Source organism: Narcine bancroftii, chromosome 13, assembly GCF_036971445.1.
Source record: "Narcine bancroftii isolate sNarBan1 chromosome 13, sNarBan1.hap1, whole genome shotgun sequence".
Lineage (NCBI taxonomy): Eukaryota > Metazoa > Chordata > Chondrichthyes > Torpediniformes > Narcinidae > Narcine > Narcine bancroftii.
This window is the reverse complement of record NC_091481.1, coordinates 36,800,542-36,816,684: the sequence shown is the minus strand read 5'-3', so window position 1 is coordinate 36,816,684 and position 16,143 is coordinate 36,800,542. Positions and strand designations below refer to the sequence as shown.

Here is a 16,143-nt window from a genome sequence, read left to right as displayed (position 1 = left end):
CCTTTCTTACCTGGGATCATATTCAGAAATCTCCAGATCCTCTCCAATGCCAGCACATATGGGATCGAAAATCTGCTCACAGTTCTCCAAATTTTGGTTTGACCAATGCCTTGTAAAATCTCGTTATATCCTTGTTTTTATATTTTTAGACCTCTCACATTGAATGGTAACATTGCATTTTCCACCTTTACTAGTGACTCAATATGTAACTTGGCCTTTAGGTATTCTACACCAGATTAAGAGATGGGGAAGTGCAGAGAGACCTAGGGGTACTTGTACATCAGTCTCTGAAGGTGAGCATGCAGGTACAGCAGGCGGTTAAAAAGGCAAATGGTATGTTGGCCTTCATATCAAGAGGGTTTGAGTATAGGAACAAGGATACCTTACTGCAGCTGTACAGGGCCTTGGTGAGACCACACCTGGAGTATTGTCTGCAGTTTTGGTCACCTTATCTAAGGAAGGATGTTCTTGCAATGGAGGGAGTGCAGAGGCGATTCACCAGGCTGATACCTGGAATGGCAGGAATGACTTATGAGGAAAGATTGCGCAAATTGGGATTGTACTCGCTGGAGTTTAGAAGATTGAGAGGGGAATCTCATAGAGACATATAAAATTCTGGCAGGACTGGACAGAATGGATGCAGATGGGATGTTTCCAATGATGGGAAAATCCAGAACCCGGGGCCATTGTTTGAGGATAATAGGCAAACCATTTAGGACCGAGATGAGGAGGAATTTCTATACCCAGCGGGTGGTGAATCTGTGGAATTCATTGCCACAGAGGGCAGTGGAGGCAGGTTCATTAAATCTATTTAAGAGGGAATTAGATATACTTCTTCAGTATAAGGGTATTAAAGGTTACGGAGAGAAGGCGGGGACGGGGTATTGAACTTTAAGATCAGCCATGATCTTGTTGAATGGCGGAGCAGGCTTGAAGGGTCGAATGACCTACTCCTGCTCCTATCTTCTATGTTTCTATGCCGAGTCCTTCTGGACCTTCACTTTCTGAATTTCTCTTCATTTATAAAGTAGTTTGTGTCTTTATTTTCTCCACCAAAGTGCATGACCACGTACTTCCCTCTGGTGTATTCCATCTGCCACCTCTTTCCTTATTGTCTCTACCTGTCCCTCTGCAAACTCCCTGCTTACTCAACAACATTGGGCACCCCCCCTGCCACACCCACATATCTTTGCATCATCCACAAACTTTGCCTCAAAAGCTATCAATTTTGGTTGAAAAATGTGCTCGATTCCTTTTTTAAAAAAAACGTGCAACATCCCTGCTGACTCCTGGGAATCTCTGGGCCATGATTGCTCAAAATGGAAAAGCAGCATTTGAGATGAACCTCAAAATCCTGCACAAGGTGTACACAAAGGTCCAGTGTAAATGATTAAAGGATCGCACCACCTCATAAACTACTGGTATACCCACCTGTCACTTTGCTAGCAGTGAAGAATTGGCAGTTCACACTGGCTTCATAAGTCTCCTCAGAACCATAGTGTTTTCAAATAATCTTCAATCCCTAGCAAAGATGCAGCATAAAAAAGCGATAAGAAGGCATTAACGTTTGGGTTAGTGTAAATGGATGTGTGATAGTTGATACAGACCAAGTGCTTGAGAGCTTTCAAAAGCAAAAGATCAGTTTCCATGAGGTACAAGTGTAGAATTTTTTCTGTGATGAGTGCAATGCTGTTACAGTGCCAGTGGTCGGGGCCAGGGTTCAAATCCAGCACTTTCTGTAAGGAGTCGGTTAGTTCTCCCCATGTCTGCCTGGGTTTTCTCCGGGGGCTCTGGTTTCCATCCACCCTTCAAAATGTACCAGGTTATAGGTCAATTGGGTGTAATTGGGCAGCATGGGCTTGTGGGGCCGCCCGTGGTGGGGCCGCCCGTGGTGGGGCCGCCCGTGGTGGGGCCGCCCGTGGTGGGGCCGCCCGTGGTGGGGCCGCCCGTGGTGGGGCCGCCCGTGGTGGGGCCGCCCGTGGTGGGGCCGCCCGTGGTGGGGCCGCCCGTGGTGGGGCCGCCCGTGGTGGGGCCGCCCGTGGTGGGGCCGCCCGTGGTGGGGCCGCCCGTGGTGGGGCCGCCCGTGGTGGGGCCGCCCGTGGTGGGGCCGCCCGTGGTGGGGCCGCCCGTGGTGGGGCCGCCCGTGGTGGGGCCGCCCGTGGTGGGGCCGCCCGTGGTGGGGCCGCCCGTGGTGGGGCCGCCCGTGGTGGGGCCGCCCGTGGTGGGGCCGCCCGTGGTGGGGCCGCCCGTGGTGGGGCCGCCCGTGGTGGGGCCGCCCGTGGTGGGGCTAGTTACTATGCTGTATGATTAGTTTATAATTAGATTAGGAAGCCGTGGAGTGGAATTGGGAGAGGGAATGAGGAGATTGAAGTGATGAACAGTTGTGGGCCAAGCACCACAGTGGCACTACTCACCACTGATTGCCAACCAGAGAAACACCTCTGTATCCCATATCTCTGCCTTCTAATGGTTAACCAATCCCTTATCTATTCTAATATATTACCCCAATCTTCATGCATCCTTTGTCTTGTGTATAAATCTTTTCTGCATCACCTTATTGAACACCTTCTGGAAATTCAAGTATTCTACATCAACCTGTTCCCCTCTCTCCACAATGCTCACTATATCCTCAAAGAACTCTAATAAATATGTCAAACATGTTGTGTCCTTCCTGAATCCATGCAGCAGTTCCCTGATAGAAAAAATTCTATCTAAAGGTAACCATACTACCATTTACAGCACAGAAACCTGCCAGTTCATCCCGACTAGTCCGTGCCAAACATCTTCTCCCACCTAGTCCCACTGACCCGCGTTTGACACACCTCTACCGTCCATATACCTATCCAAATTTTCCTTGAATATTAAAATTGATCTCGCTTCGACCACCTCTGCCATGTTCATTCCATACCCCCACCACCCTCTTGGTGAAGAAGTTCCCCCTCATGTTTCCCCTAAACATTTCCACTTTTACTCTCAGTGGAAAAAGCATATCCACATTAACTTTATTTTCCCCCTTATAATTTTGAATACCTCAATGAAATCACCTCTCAAAAATCTCGCTACTTCTTCTTTTGATACCTTCAAGCATTCTTCCAACTACAGATGGTGCTAAGTTAACTGCCTTCTGCCTACATCCTTTATGGAACAGTAGCATGATGTTTGTTCTAATCTGCTGGGATCTGCCCAGAGAATTTTGGTAAATTATAGAGAAGCTATCTTCATGATTTTGGAATCCCCGACTGGAGACATAATCTAAAAATTATTTCTTGGTCTTTTGGGAAGAAAGTTTAAATGCCACTACATGCTGAGGTTGGTAGAAAGTTAAATTGCATTCTGCAAACATCAGATGATACTTTACAAATTTTGATTTTTAAATCTGATATTCTTTCTTTGGCTTGGCTTCGCGGACGAAGATTTATGGAGCAATGTAACTTATTTTGATGGGAATGGAACACAAAGTAGATGTGGAGTTGAGGAATGAACAATCAAATGTAAAAGGAAAACTGTTGTCCTTTGAATAGGAGCATGGAAGGAATGGAAGATTAAGTTGGATTTCTTTTAATACAAGGAGTCTGGCCAGTAAGACAGATCTATTTAGTATTGATCAGCTTGTGATATTGTTCCTATCACAGACATGCAACCCGATTTAACGTGACACCAGATATAACACAATCAGCCAGTGGATCCCTTTTTTTTCCTCTTTCTGGAATTGAAATAGTTTTCAGATCAAAATGGAAAGCACTGTTAGAAGACAAAAACCTTTTTCAGTGAAAGATAAGCTTCATTCACTTGACTCGATCAACAATAAAAGTAAAATCCAAGTTGCACGCGACTTCAGCGTACCTGAATCAACACTTTGTGACTGAAAAGTGTGTCGCTTTGGAAAGTTGAGGAAGAGGCAGGACTAAAGGCCAAACACATGAAGACAGCCAAAGATGTCAGCCTCGATTACTTCCTGTACAAGTGATCAATGGAGAAACCTCACAGTTCAAAGCTAGCAATGAATGGCTAGACCAGTTTAAACACCGTCATGGGATTTCTCAAGTGTTAATGTCTGGAGAAATTCGCCCAGCTGCCAGTGCCGCCGCCAGTGAATATCTGGCAGAACTAAAACTCTCTATAAGGAGGCTACATCGAAGAACAAATGTACAACTGTGACTAAACATATCTCTGCTACAAGATGATCCCAGACTGCATACTGTCTAGCAAAGATGATGCCCATTGATGAGAGGAGTTCAAACAATGCAAAGATAGTGTGACATTGTTGTTTTGTGTTAACAAGACTGGAACACTCAAGTTAAAACCACTCGTGATTGGCAAATCTTGCTCACCCTGCTGTTTCCACTATGTCAACGTGAAGTCGTTACCGTTCAAATGTACACATAGCAGCAATGGTTGGATGACCAATGTCATCTTGGAGGATTGGTGGTACATAACTTTTGTCCCTGCTGTCCACGCTCATTTGTGAAAGCAAAAGCTAGAACTCAAAGCTCTTCTTTTACTTGACATCTGTCCTGCCCTTTCACCAGCTGTCAACCTAGTCAGCCGCAATGGAAAGATCCAAGTTTCTTACCTCCCAAAGAACACTACATCTAAGATCCAGCCCCAAGATCAGGAGATCATCTCCATGTTCAAGCAGAATTACAGGTGTGAATTAATTTGTAGAATTGTAGATGAATCAACAATCTGGAAGACTATCAGAAAAGCATGAACGTTAAAGAAGTTTGCCTCTTAAGTGGGAAGGCCTGGGTAGCAGTCAGCTCCTCATGTGTGGAAAAATGCTGGGGGAAGGGTCTGGGTCCAGCCTTTTCATCATGACAATCCACCATGGAAGATGAAGATGAGCAAGAATTCTACGACTGAGGCATAAAATTCTGAGTGAGGTGCAGAGACTATTTCAATTAGCAGAGGATTTTCACCAGTAGTACTTTGCCGATGATGAATGCCCAATGTATGAGCATCTGATCATCCATAACATTGCTATAGCACCACAGGAGGATGATAATGAGGAGCCTCTACCCCCACCCCCTAAAGTGTCTGAAACCATTGAGCACCTTAAGGCTAGACTATGTTGGCTGGAGACCCAGGATGTGGACCACATAAAATCCTCCAGCTCAGAAGCATCTTGGATTTCGCTCGTCACCAGTGACCTGCTACATTCAGACAATGAACGCTTGATAACACTTTTTAGAAATAAAGATGAATGCAAATACAGATGCTGTTCATATTCTTTATTTTTTTGAAAACGCTGTTTTCGTGACCCCCGATTTAGCATGACCCTGCTTTTTTTGCGATCCGGTTTTTTGGACCCAAATCATCGCATTATAACGGAGTTCCACTGAGTGTGTGTGAGACACCCAAACCATTACAGCAATTCCAAAGTTCAGTCTTAGAAATCCATTGTCAAACTGCAGACTTTTAAACTGATGCACAGAAATAATCATGAAGGAGATGGGAGTCTGAGAGACCGGATGCCAAAAACTCACAAATCCTCATTGAGTTTCTTCCAGAGAAGTATCCTTTCGTATGAACAGTTCCTTGCGTAGGGGAATTGAATGCATGACTTCCACGATGCTTCCAAAACACAGGTCCAGGTCAATCGAAATGACCGTTACTTTGGTCATAATCTGATGCAGCAATTCTCCTTCCAAAACCCAGATATGGGTCAATCAAAGTGACCTTTCCTTTGGACATGGTGGGGTTCAATAATTCCCCTGACAGGGAGAATCAGCCCAATTATCCATGATCACAGAATCAGTCCTGCTCTATGTTCAATGAGATGACTACTGGTCAATAAGTGCTATCCCTTTAGTGTTCCACACACAGAACTGTCTTACCACCTGGAAAATGTACCCAATATCCTTTCTCTTCTCCTCTCCAAAGTAACAAATTTGGGTACAGCCTGTACTAGCCGTTAGTGATACTCACACGAAATGAAACAGGAGATCATAATTGTGGGAATTCCAGAAGTGGTGATGTGGATCTGGGAAGAGACATGACCTTCATTAATGCATTAAATCTATATGAAGAACTAAAACTGGAATTAATAATTTCTTGCCTGGAATTGTGATTTTTGTTTTGCAGTTTTAAATAGTTGCTTATTTTCATTAAAATTCAAAAACACATTGCTTAAAAAAAAGCGTTGGAAAATATGTGCTCACATGATCTCTTGGAGCATTATGCCAGCTGTAAGTTTGATGCCAAGTTTCAGTTTTATAAAAGGTCTGAATTGACATAATTACCAAATATTTATATAAAGACCTTTTTAAGTGAGATACTTAGAATAACAAAGACATAATTTAAGCATATTCTTTTAGTTTTATTCTTTAATTACTTTGCTCTACATTTGTGACAAAGAACCTAAAAAAAATCTATTTTCATGATAGTCAACCTAATGGTAAACAAAGATTCATAATTAAGTCAACTGCAGAGCACAGCTTGAGTGAATTTCCTGTTTATTGTTGGCTCTGTAGCTGAAGTAATAATACCTTTGATATTTGCAACTCAGGATGTGCAGACTAAACATGGGCTGGGCTACTTTTGCTTTTTACCAAATTGAGTGATACACATTTTGTACTCAAGTTCTAGTTATGGTTTTAAACTATACTTTTTAAGGATTAAATAATTTTTATATTCATTACATTCATTCTTGTTCAATATCAGAATTTATTGTCATGAACACAAGTCATGAAATTCGATGCTTTGCGGCAGCATCTCATAAAGCAAACATTCAATATGTTTATATATATTATTATGCATGAAAAGTGAGGCAGTGTCTATGGTTCATTGATCATTCAGGAATCTGATGGCAGCGGGGAAGAAGCTGTCCTTGTGCTGCTGGGTGCTTGTCTTTAGGCTCCTGTACCTTTTTCCTAATGGTAGCGGAGTGAAGAGGGCGTGGCCTGGGTGATAGGACCTGAGCATAGAGGCTGGTTTTTTAAGACACCATCACTTAGTGCAGTGTTTCATCAGATGAAAGGGAAAGGCTGCAATTTCAATGACTAGCCCTGGTATTGCTCATGACTAATTCAAAGCTCTCAACCTTTTCACATGCCAATTATAAAAGGCCTGCTTTTAATGGCCTAGACAAATTGTGTTAAATTAAATATTCTGCTGTTCCATGAGTTAACCAGGAGGCTCTCCAGAGAGTAATAAGTTTTTCATTTATTGATATTTTCATTAACCATGCAACGATATCCATTAAGATTTTTCCAGTGGCAGGCATTTCTCAATTCTAGCTCTTGAAGGCTTTAACCTGTACGTGTTTTATTGAGGAAAATGACATTGTTACAGCATGGTTAAATGTAAGGAAGCATTATGCTTTACCTCGTGCAAGAGCAAAAGCTTCTACTAATTTCTTTCTTTGGCTTGGCTTCGCGGACAAAGATTTATGGAGGGGTAATGTCCACGTCAGCTGCAGGCTCGTTTGTGGCTGACAAGTCCGATGCGGGACAAATCGCCTTCCCAAGATCGTGCTTCTACTAATAAATGTATTATAAATGGGTGTAATTCAATTAATAATTTTCATGGCACTTGCATGTGAATGTCAGTATTTTTTTGAATTTATTGGTAAAATAGTTGGAAGAAGAGTAACAATTGCAAAGTTGCTCATGAAAATATTAAATCTACCCATGCAAAGTGAACATATGAATTGTGTAAGACAGTGTGTTGGCATTTGTGCACTGACTTGTTGAGTTTGAACAGAACTCATTTAGAACTGATTCTCATCATACACAGAAGACATTGGTGTCAATATGTTATTCTGTGCTTTGATATAACTGACTTTGGAAGTTGCTGTTCCACAAAAAAATTAGACAACTGTAAGTAAATATATTTCTGGTAATGCAAAAATGATTCACATGAGAATTGACATTTTAACTGGAAATCTCAATTGAAAATACAGTATAGTACTGCTATTAAAAACATCTCTGCCAGTTCATTCATAAGAGGGGTGGTACAGTGTAATATTTAATGCAACCTTATTACAGTGCCAGCAAACTAGATTCTAATCCGGTTCTGTCTGTAAGGAGTTCTCCCCATCTTTCTCCAAAATGTACAGGGTTTATAGGTTAGTTGGGTGTTATTGGGAGGCACAGGTTTCATGGACTACTGTACTGTATCATTAAAATTAAAAATTACACTTGACTGAAATTAACTTGGCTTATCTCATAATGTACATTTTTTTGAATACTTTATAAATTTTTAATTTAATGTACATTTGTCATAAAATTATGATCTTAACGTCAACAATGTGGACTGTGGTAAGAGGTTGGGAGTGGGAAGGGAATTACACTAATAATGCACGGAGAGTTTCTCTTTTGGAGTAAAACAGAGTCATTGTTACAATGTATTTAACTTGTACCAAATCTGTCTAATGTTTCATTTCTAATACTGATATTCCTCAGGATGGATTTAAAATAGTATCCCTTCTCTTGAACTGAAAACTTGGCTATGAGTCATTTTCAGGCTAAGTAAGAAAATCTGTGGAGTGGGAGATGGGGATTCAGCAGATCAGGCAACTTGCATGGAGAGATATAAATGGTCAACGTTTTGGCTCAGGGCCCTTTCTAGTGTCTGGTGATTGGAGATGTAAACTGCAGTTGCTCAAGTCGTTCATATGAATCATTATATTTATTTACAGTTTAAATATTAAGACATGGCCTTGCTCTCATTAATTTATTTGTAGCCCCGTGCAGGATCAGGACAACCTTTCTTCAGAAATGGACATCAACTCGGAGGAGGAAGAAGTCATATTTAGTTCTGATGAAGATGATAACAGTTCAGATGCAAGCAAGGGAGAACTGGATCCACATTACGAGAAGCAGGTAGTGTGTTGATTATGTTACAGGAAGGTTTTTTAATCTTCAGAGAACACAAGTTGCTCAAGGTGATGAGAGAAAATTTAGTTTTATAAAATCGGTGGCCTTTATAGTTGATATTTATAGTTGATATAATTAGAGCTGTTGATTTCTCGTACTGCATAAAATGAGTTCCAGACTATTTAATGCTATTCCTTTGATTGCTTGTTTTAATCTTTATCTCGCATAAGTTTAAATCTGTGAATTCAATTAGGGGAAGAGAACTGAGATCATTTATTAATAACTAACAGAGTGAATAAAGGAGACCCAGTGCACTTGGAGTTCCAAAAGGCATTTTATAAGTTTATCACACATGATAAGAGCTCATTATTGCATATTTGTTGGGATAGAGGACTGATTAACAAAGAGTTACGATAATTCCTAACTTAGTTATAATAGTTTGGGGCCTCTGGGTTTGTTTCAAGGAAAATTATGCATTTGGGACCATATGCTAATATCACGTGGTCACTGTGTTCACTGTTGTATCTTGCATAAATGTTTGGCTACAGCAAGTAAGAATTTTGGCACATCTGACACTCAATCATCCTTGGCCTCTGGAATCTGGAGTCAGCTATGAATAGGCCTCAGACAGCATACCTCTGAGGCTTTGCCAGCCAGACCTCTTGAAATTCATAGATACTTAAAGGCTATTAAAATCAGTTACATTTTAAAATGTAGTAAACACATTAAATGAATTAAAATGTTAAATATAAGTGGAAAAAAATAACTAGAGTAAAAACACAAAAATGCTGTAGGAACTCAGCAGGTCACTCAGTGTCCATAGGAGGTAACGATATATAACCAACATTTCAGGCCTGAGCCCTTCAAGGTTAAAAAAAAAGAACGGACAGCAAAATGCAAAAAGGACTCAGAAGCAAGGTTCTCATCTACCCTAACAAATTAAAATACCAGGCTTTCTGCTGTCTGTTTGCTGAAGCCTAAAGTTCCCACTGCAACAGAGGGAGAGAGAAGGGAAAGAAAGCTACGTACTAAACTAAATTGACCAAAGAGATGTCATCACTTAAAACAAATGGTGAACGAATTTAACCATTGAAAATACAAGAAGGAAGAATACATAAAGCTTCTTTCATCAGACAATTGTCACTACCTGGATTCTATGAAACAAATAAGAAACTCTCATGATCGGAAGACGACTGCAGCCTATTTTCAGGAGACTAAAGCAAATGATGAGCTAACAGAGAATGCCCCATATCTCTTGTTGCAGAATGAAAACAGTGCAGTTCAATCAGGCGCATTGGGATTTAGGAGAACTATATACCAACTGAAACATCTGTTGAACTTTGTGCTCCTAGAACGCTTCCACCAGCGTTGTCTCCGCTCCATCCTCAACATTCATTGGAGCGACTTCATCCCGAACATCGAAGTACTAGAGATGGCAGAGTCCGACAGCATCGAATCCACGCTGCTGAAGATCCAACTGCGCTGGGTAGGTCACGTCTCCAGAATGGAGGACCATCGCCTTCCCAAGATCATGTTCTATGGCGAGCTCTCCACTGGCCACCGAGACAGAGGTGCACCAAAGAAGAGGTACAAGGACTGCCTAAAGAAATCTCTTGGTGCCTGCCACATTGACCACTGCCAGTGGGCTGATATTGCCTCCAACCGTCCATCTTGGCACCTCACAGTTCGGCGGGCAGCAACCTCCTTTGAAGAAGACCGCAGAGCCCACCTCACTGACAAAAGACAAAGGAGGAAAAACCCAACACCCAACCCCAACCCACCAATTTTCCCCTGCAACCACTGCAACCGTGTCTGCCTGTCCCGCATCGGACTTGTCAGCCACAAACGAGCCTGCAGCTGACGTGGACATTTACCCCCTCCATAAATCTTCGTCCGGAAAGCCAAGCCAAAGAAAGAAGATATGAATCAGTTTAACTTGCCTGAAAACCAAAGCGTAGAAGTTTATTTTGGTTGATTGAAACATTAATAGTATGGAGTTGCCTTTGTATGAAATGCTAAAATCGAAGTACTCTTTGGATTTAAGAGTTGTAGCACCATCCTGAACCATCTTATTGTAGTTGAGCAAAGGTAAGCATTAAGCTTTAGAGCAGTGCTTCTCAACCTTTTTCTTTCCACTCACATCCCACCTTAAGCAATCCCTTACTAATCACAGAGCACCGATGGCTTAGCTGAATACTTAAAGTGATATGTGAGTGGGAAGAAAAAGGTTGAGAACCATTTCTTTAGGGGCTTGAACCAAAATGGAGAGTGACCTTGTTGCAGGCTCATGAGGAGCTCTTAAGTTTACTGATAACATGGTTGTGGCAAGGAGTGTTTTGTCTAAAAGAAAATACTCATGGAGATAGATTAAGGCAGAATTGCCAAGGCGTGTTTGATTAATTCAGTTTGCCTGATTTTATTAATTCCTTTGTCTGAATGTGTGGTAAAACAAGTGAGTGTTTTATTATGGGTTTTCCAAAAAGAAAGTGAAATTGAGGTCAAGATCAGATTAGCCATGATCTTACTCAAATCAGGAGCAGGTTTGGCCTGCACCTGTTCTTATTTTGGCTGCAGTATTTAGTGTCTTGACATACTGAAGCAACTTCTGTGTAGCAGAGTGAAGAGGGCATGGCCTGGATAATGGGGTCCTTGAGGATAGAGGCTGCTTTTTTAAGACACTGCCTCTTGTAGATGTCCGCAATGGAGTGAAGACTGGTGCCCATGATGTTGCAGGCCAAGTTAACAACCCTCTGGAGTTTTTTTTCCTGTTCTGACCATTGGCACCCCCATAGCAGACAGTGTTGCACCCAGACAGAATACTCTCTACAGTACACGTCGATGTTTTTGAGAGTATTTGGTGACATACCAAATCTTCTCAAACTCCTCACAAAGTACAGCCATTGGTGGGCCTTCTTCATGATTGCATCAACATTGAGGCTCTAGGACAGACCCCAAGGGACATTGACATCCAGGAATTTGAAGTTCTTGACCCTCTCCACTGCTGACTCCTCGATGGTTAGTGTTCTCCTGATTTCCTCCTGTAGTCCATAATCCTTAGTTTTGCTCATGTTGAGTGCAAGGTTGTTGTTGTGACACCACTCAAGTAGCTGATCTATCTCCCTTTGATACACTTCCTCATAGCAGTTGGTGATTCTGCTGACTGACAACCGTGGTTTCCAATTCGTACTGGCTGTGGTCTTCAGATGAGCAAGTCAAGAATCCATTTGCAGAGTGGAACTCAAAGGCCCATGGTTTGGAGCTTGTTGACCAGCACTGAGGGAATAATGATGTTGAAAGCTGAGCTGAATCAATGAAGAGTAGCTGGATGTATGAGTTGCTGTTGTCTAGGTAATCCAAAGCTGAGTGAAGAGGCAGTAATATTTCATCTGCTGTGTGGCGGAAGGCAGATTGCAGTGAGTCCAGTCCTTTACTTTAATTCTGGCCTTGACCAACCTGTAAGGTAAAGCATCTAAGATGTGAGGGCTACTGGGTAATGGTCATTGAGGTAGCTCCTTCCACTCTTCTTGGGCATTGAGATGATTGATGCCCCTTTTGAAGCAGGTGGGAACCTCTGACTGCAGCAGAGATGAAAAATGTCCGTGAACACTCCAACTAGTTGGTTGGCATGGATTTTCAGCACTCTCGGGTATGTCATCAGGGGCTGATGCCTTGAGAGGGTTCACCCTCTTGAATGATGTTCTGAAGTTGGCCTCCAAGACAGATATCACAAGGTCATCTTCCTTTGCAGAGATTCTCATAGGCACTGTTGAGTTCTCTTTCTCAAAGCAAACATAGAATGTGTTCAGTTCATCAGGTAGTGAAGTATCACCGCCATTTATGGTGTTGGACCTTGCTTTATAGGATGTAATGGCCTGCACTCTCTGCCATAGCTGGTGCATCTCTTTTTTTATATACAGAAATCCTACAATATATCCTTAATCAAAACCCACCAATAAGTGGGCTTTGGTCGTTTTCACTGAAACGAACAAAGCTGGCATTTTTCCAGGTCAGTGTGGCTTTTTACACAGCAAGTCGGCATTCCACAAGCAAAAGAGGCGGGACGTGTAACTCAACAGCGTCTGCTTCTAGTGTCACGTATAACATATTTGCCATCATTTTAGAACCATTAAATTTTCCCAAAAATGGCTCAAAAATATTCCCCCATTCTTGTATACTTTGAAGTTGGGGTGATAATGGTAAATAATGCTGACAGTTGAGAAAGTGTCAGGTCTGTGAGAGATGAGTCTGGACCCATAAGGGTTTGCTATCAAATGTTACCTTAATTAGTGCATTCACCAATTCATAGAAGAGTGTGGGAAAATCATAGCGGGAATAAAATACACATGAGCACATTTTATAAGAGCTTCAGAAAAAGGTACAAAATTTAATAAAACATACGCACACAATTTATAAAAGAGCGTGGGGAAATCTTCTGCAAGTTTTGATCTATAGCAGTGGATTTCAAACTTTTTCTTTCCACTCACATACCACCTTGAGTAATCCCTTACTAATCACTACTACTTATCGTTGGGGGCTGGTGGCGGGCCAATGGGCTTCAAACTGTTCAAACTGAGGACAAACCCACAGACCAGTTTGCTCACAATCTAGCAGTCCTAGTGTCAGGTCTAGGGTTTCGGTTAGGTTACTAGTATGTGGGTAACAGGATAATCATCCCTCTTGTGTTCATTGGTCTCTTCTCTCAGAGGGTTTGTGTCACTGTAATCTGCCATTTTTAGTTTGCTGATGCTTTCATTACCCTTTGCCTGTTTCTAGCTCTTAGTGAGATCAGTGCCTTACTTCCATTCTGGTACTTGTGTGCATCTTGATGTGTCCTTGGTTAAATTTATTCCCTGTTTAGTGGGTGACCTTATCTTCACACATTAGGGTTAGGATGAGGTATGGGATTTGGGTTAGAGGTAGTGGCCCACAGCAACAGAGAGCAGACAGTGGGGTGATGGGAGAGAGCGGGACAGGGGTATTATTAAAAATGCTTTTCCCGTTGCCCTACTTGCATGTTTTTTCCAAGTTTTAAATGCTAACCTGTAAATACACAAAAAAATTATGCCACACCGACACATCCTGAACCAAATTGGTCCTGAAATGCCAATGCCTTTTACACTGCAGGTGTTCCAAGAATTTTACTAGATCCCTCTGCAGAAAAAAGACAGAATGACATCCCCCCCCAATTTCAACAACACCGAGACGGAGGACTGTATAAAATGCATATCTGTCTCGAGCTTCCTCTGAAACTGCTTCTTTGTTGCCGAGAGAGCCTTCTGCAGTTCATAACTGGACTTCTTGTAGCGATCTGGTTATATTTCTTCAGTCCCCTCAGCACTCATCGCCTACTCAGGGAAAGCTGTTGAATGATGGCCATACCATCAACATCCATATCATGTGTATGAATCAAATTTCTTCTGCCTTCTGGTCCAGTTGGTTTAGCCTCTTCCCTTATTCCTGAAACTGACTGCAGGCTGTAAACTTGTTTCCTTCCTATATCAAAAATAACTCAACAAAGAATAAATGCTTCGATGATTAATGGAGTATTCAGATGAGTACTCAGGTCATTCATATTTTAATTACTTTTTGAACAGAACTTTGAAACCGTGCAATTGCCAAGATAAATAAGCAGAAAACTGTCTTGGTCTTCCATCTGTTAATGCATGCAAATTATCTGGGCATCAGCTGCAGCATTGTTCATCTTGGAGGATTCTACTCAACTTCTGTTTGCAAAGTTGTGTATTATGGGCTGGAGAATAAATCATTGAAATTCTTTGGCATTTAACATTAACATAAAAGGAGCTTAGATTCCAGGAAATGTTCCATTAGTCTGCTACTTCCAAGATAAAATGGAGGCTAATATCAAATGAAAAGAATTGTAGGATTCGATAGGATAAAACATGAATTTTTGACAAGGTTCAGGAACATTAACTCCAAAGTTACCGACACATCAATGAAACATAGGCCACACCAGTAGATAAGAAAATAAATGTAAAACCAGGAAAGCCTTGCCACATGTTTAGGGAGTTTTTGGGGAAGTGTGTTATCAATATAGTGAAATAGGTTTAATTATTTTCTGCTCTTACTATGAAGACCAGAAACATGGCTTATGTGTAAGATTGGTTTTATAACTGCAATAGAAATCTAATAAGATATTGTCAGGAAAAGGTAATATAGTGATATAATTTGACAATAGCATTTAAAACGATAGCTCAAAAATTGTTTTTATTATGTCATAAATTTGTTGAACATCAAAAGGAGAGCAACAAATTATCATTCTATTTGCAAGGCAGTAAAAGGTGGAAGCATAATCAGGACTATGAAGGGCATGTTGAAAATGTTGGCAAGTGTGAATTTGCTGTGGATAAGCTCATTCAATTGATAATTTTAAGACCATATGAAGTAGGAATGGCCTGACTAATTTTTGTACCCAACTTTGACTTTACTAAAGTCTCCCTGCATTGTCTTTTGATCTTTGCCTTGAATTTACTCCATTGAACATGCACAGCTTTCTAAGAGAGGGAATAACAGAGGCATGAGGCTGCTAAACAATAGAGGAGCCCTTGGTAGCGGATTGACTGGACTTCCAGTTGGTGTAGCAGCAGCAGTCAAGATGCTCCTGCCTACTGGATATTGTCTTCCACCTATTTGGTTCTTTATTTTACAACCAAAGTATTTCATATTTTATGCCTTTCCTTTCTCTTATCTATACTTACTTTAAAATGGCTACAAGAAGTAGTAAATCAAGGAAGAATGGAGTGCCAACTCATCTGACTATGGAAGCTATTTCTGAGGTACTGGATCAGCACAGACAGAGATTAGCCCAATGATTTTAAAGTTGTCTTAAATCAAATTGATGCTAAACTTGACCAAGTCCGGAGTTTAACCGAGGAACATGGTGAACCCTTATCTTTTAAGCTCGGTTTGAACAACTTGTGCAAGTGTGTTGATGAATTAGAAGAAGTGTACTCCAGATTAATTGACAACAATTCGAAGCTAACAGTAAAAGAAGACAGGAGCAGATGACAAAATCAACGTATTCTGGTTCTTGGCTGAATCTACCAAAAATGGCCAATTTACGAAAACATTTTCGGAATTCCTTTGTGTGATTTTTCAGAAGGAGTTGCTCCCACCTCCACCAAAGATTGATGGAGCTCACCAGTCATTAATACCTAAGCCAACTCTGGAGCAGAGACTGTGCTTGGCCATTCTTCGGCTACATTAATATCAAATAAAGAATTTTCTGATTAGTGAAGCTCTTTGAAGAGGAAAACTTGAATATTGAGGCCAGCAGATCAGGATTGTAGAGGATTACTGTCCCAAA

General features: G+C 41.4%; 1 protein-coding gene across 4 annotated transcripts in view; it reads left to right on the top strand.

The window, feature by feature from the left end:
• fgd6 (FYVE, RhoGEF and PH domain containing 6) overlaps positions 1 to 16,143 on the top strand; it is a 150,410-nt gene that overhangs the window by 29,291 nt on the left and 104,976 nt on the right. For all 4 annotated transcript variants that reach the window (XR_011348232.1, XM_069909429.1, XM_069909430.1 and 1 more), the window contains exon 3: positions 8,687 to 8,825. Coding sequence is in view for 3 of the 4 variants with exons in the window: in XM_069909429.1 (XP_069765530.1) it covers positions 8,687 to 8,825 (139 nt within the window). In the remaining variant the exon portion in view is untranslated. The remainder of the gene's footprint in view (positions 1 to 8,686; positions 8,826 to 16,143) is intronic.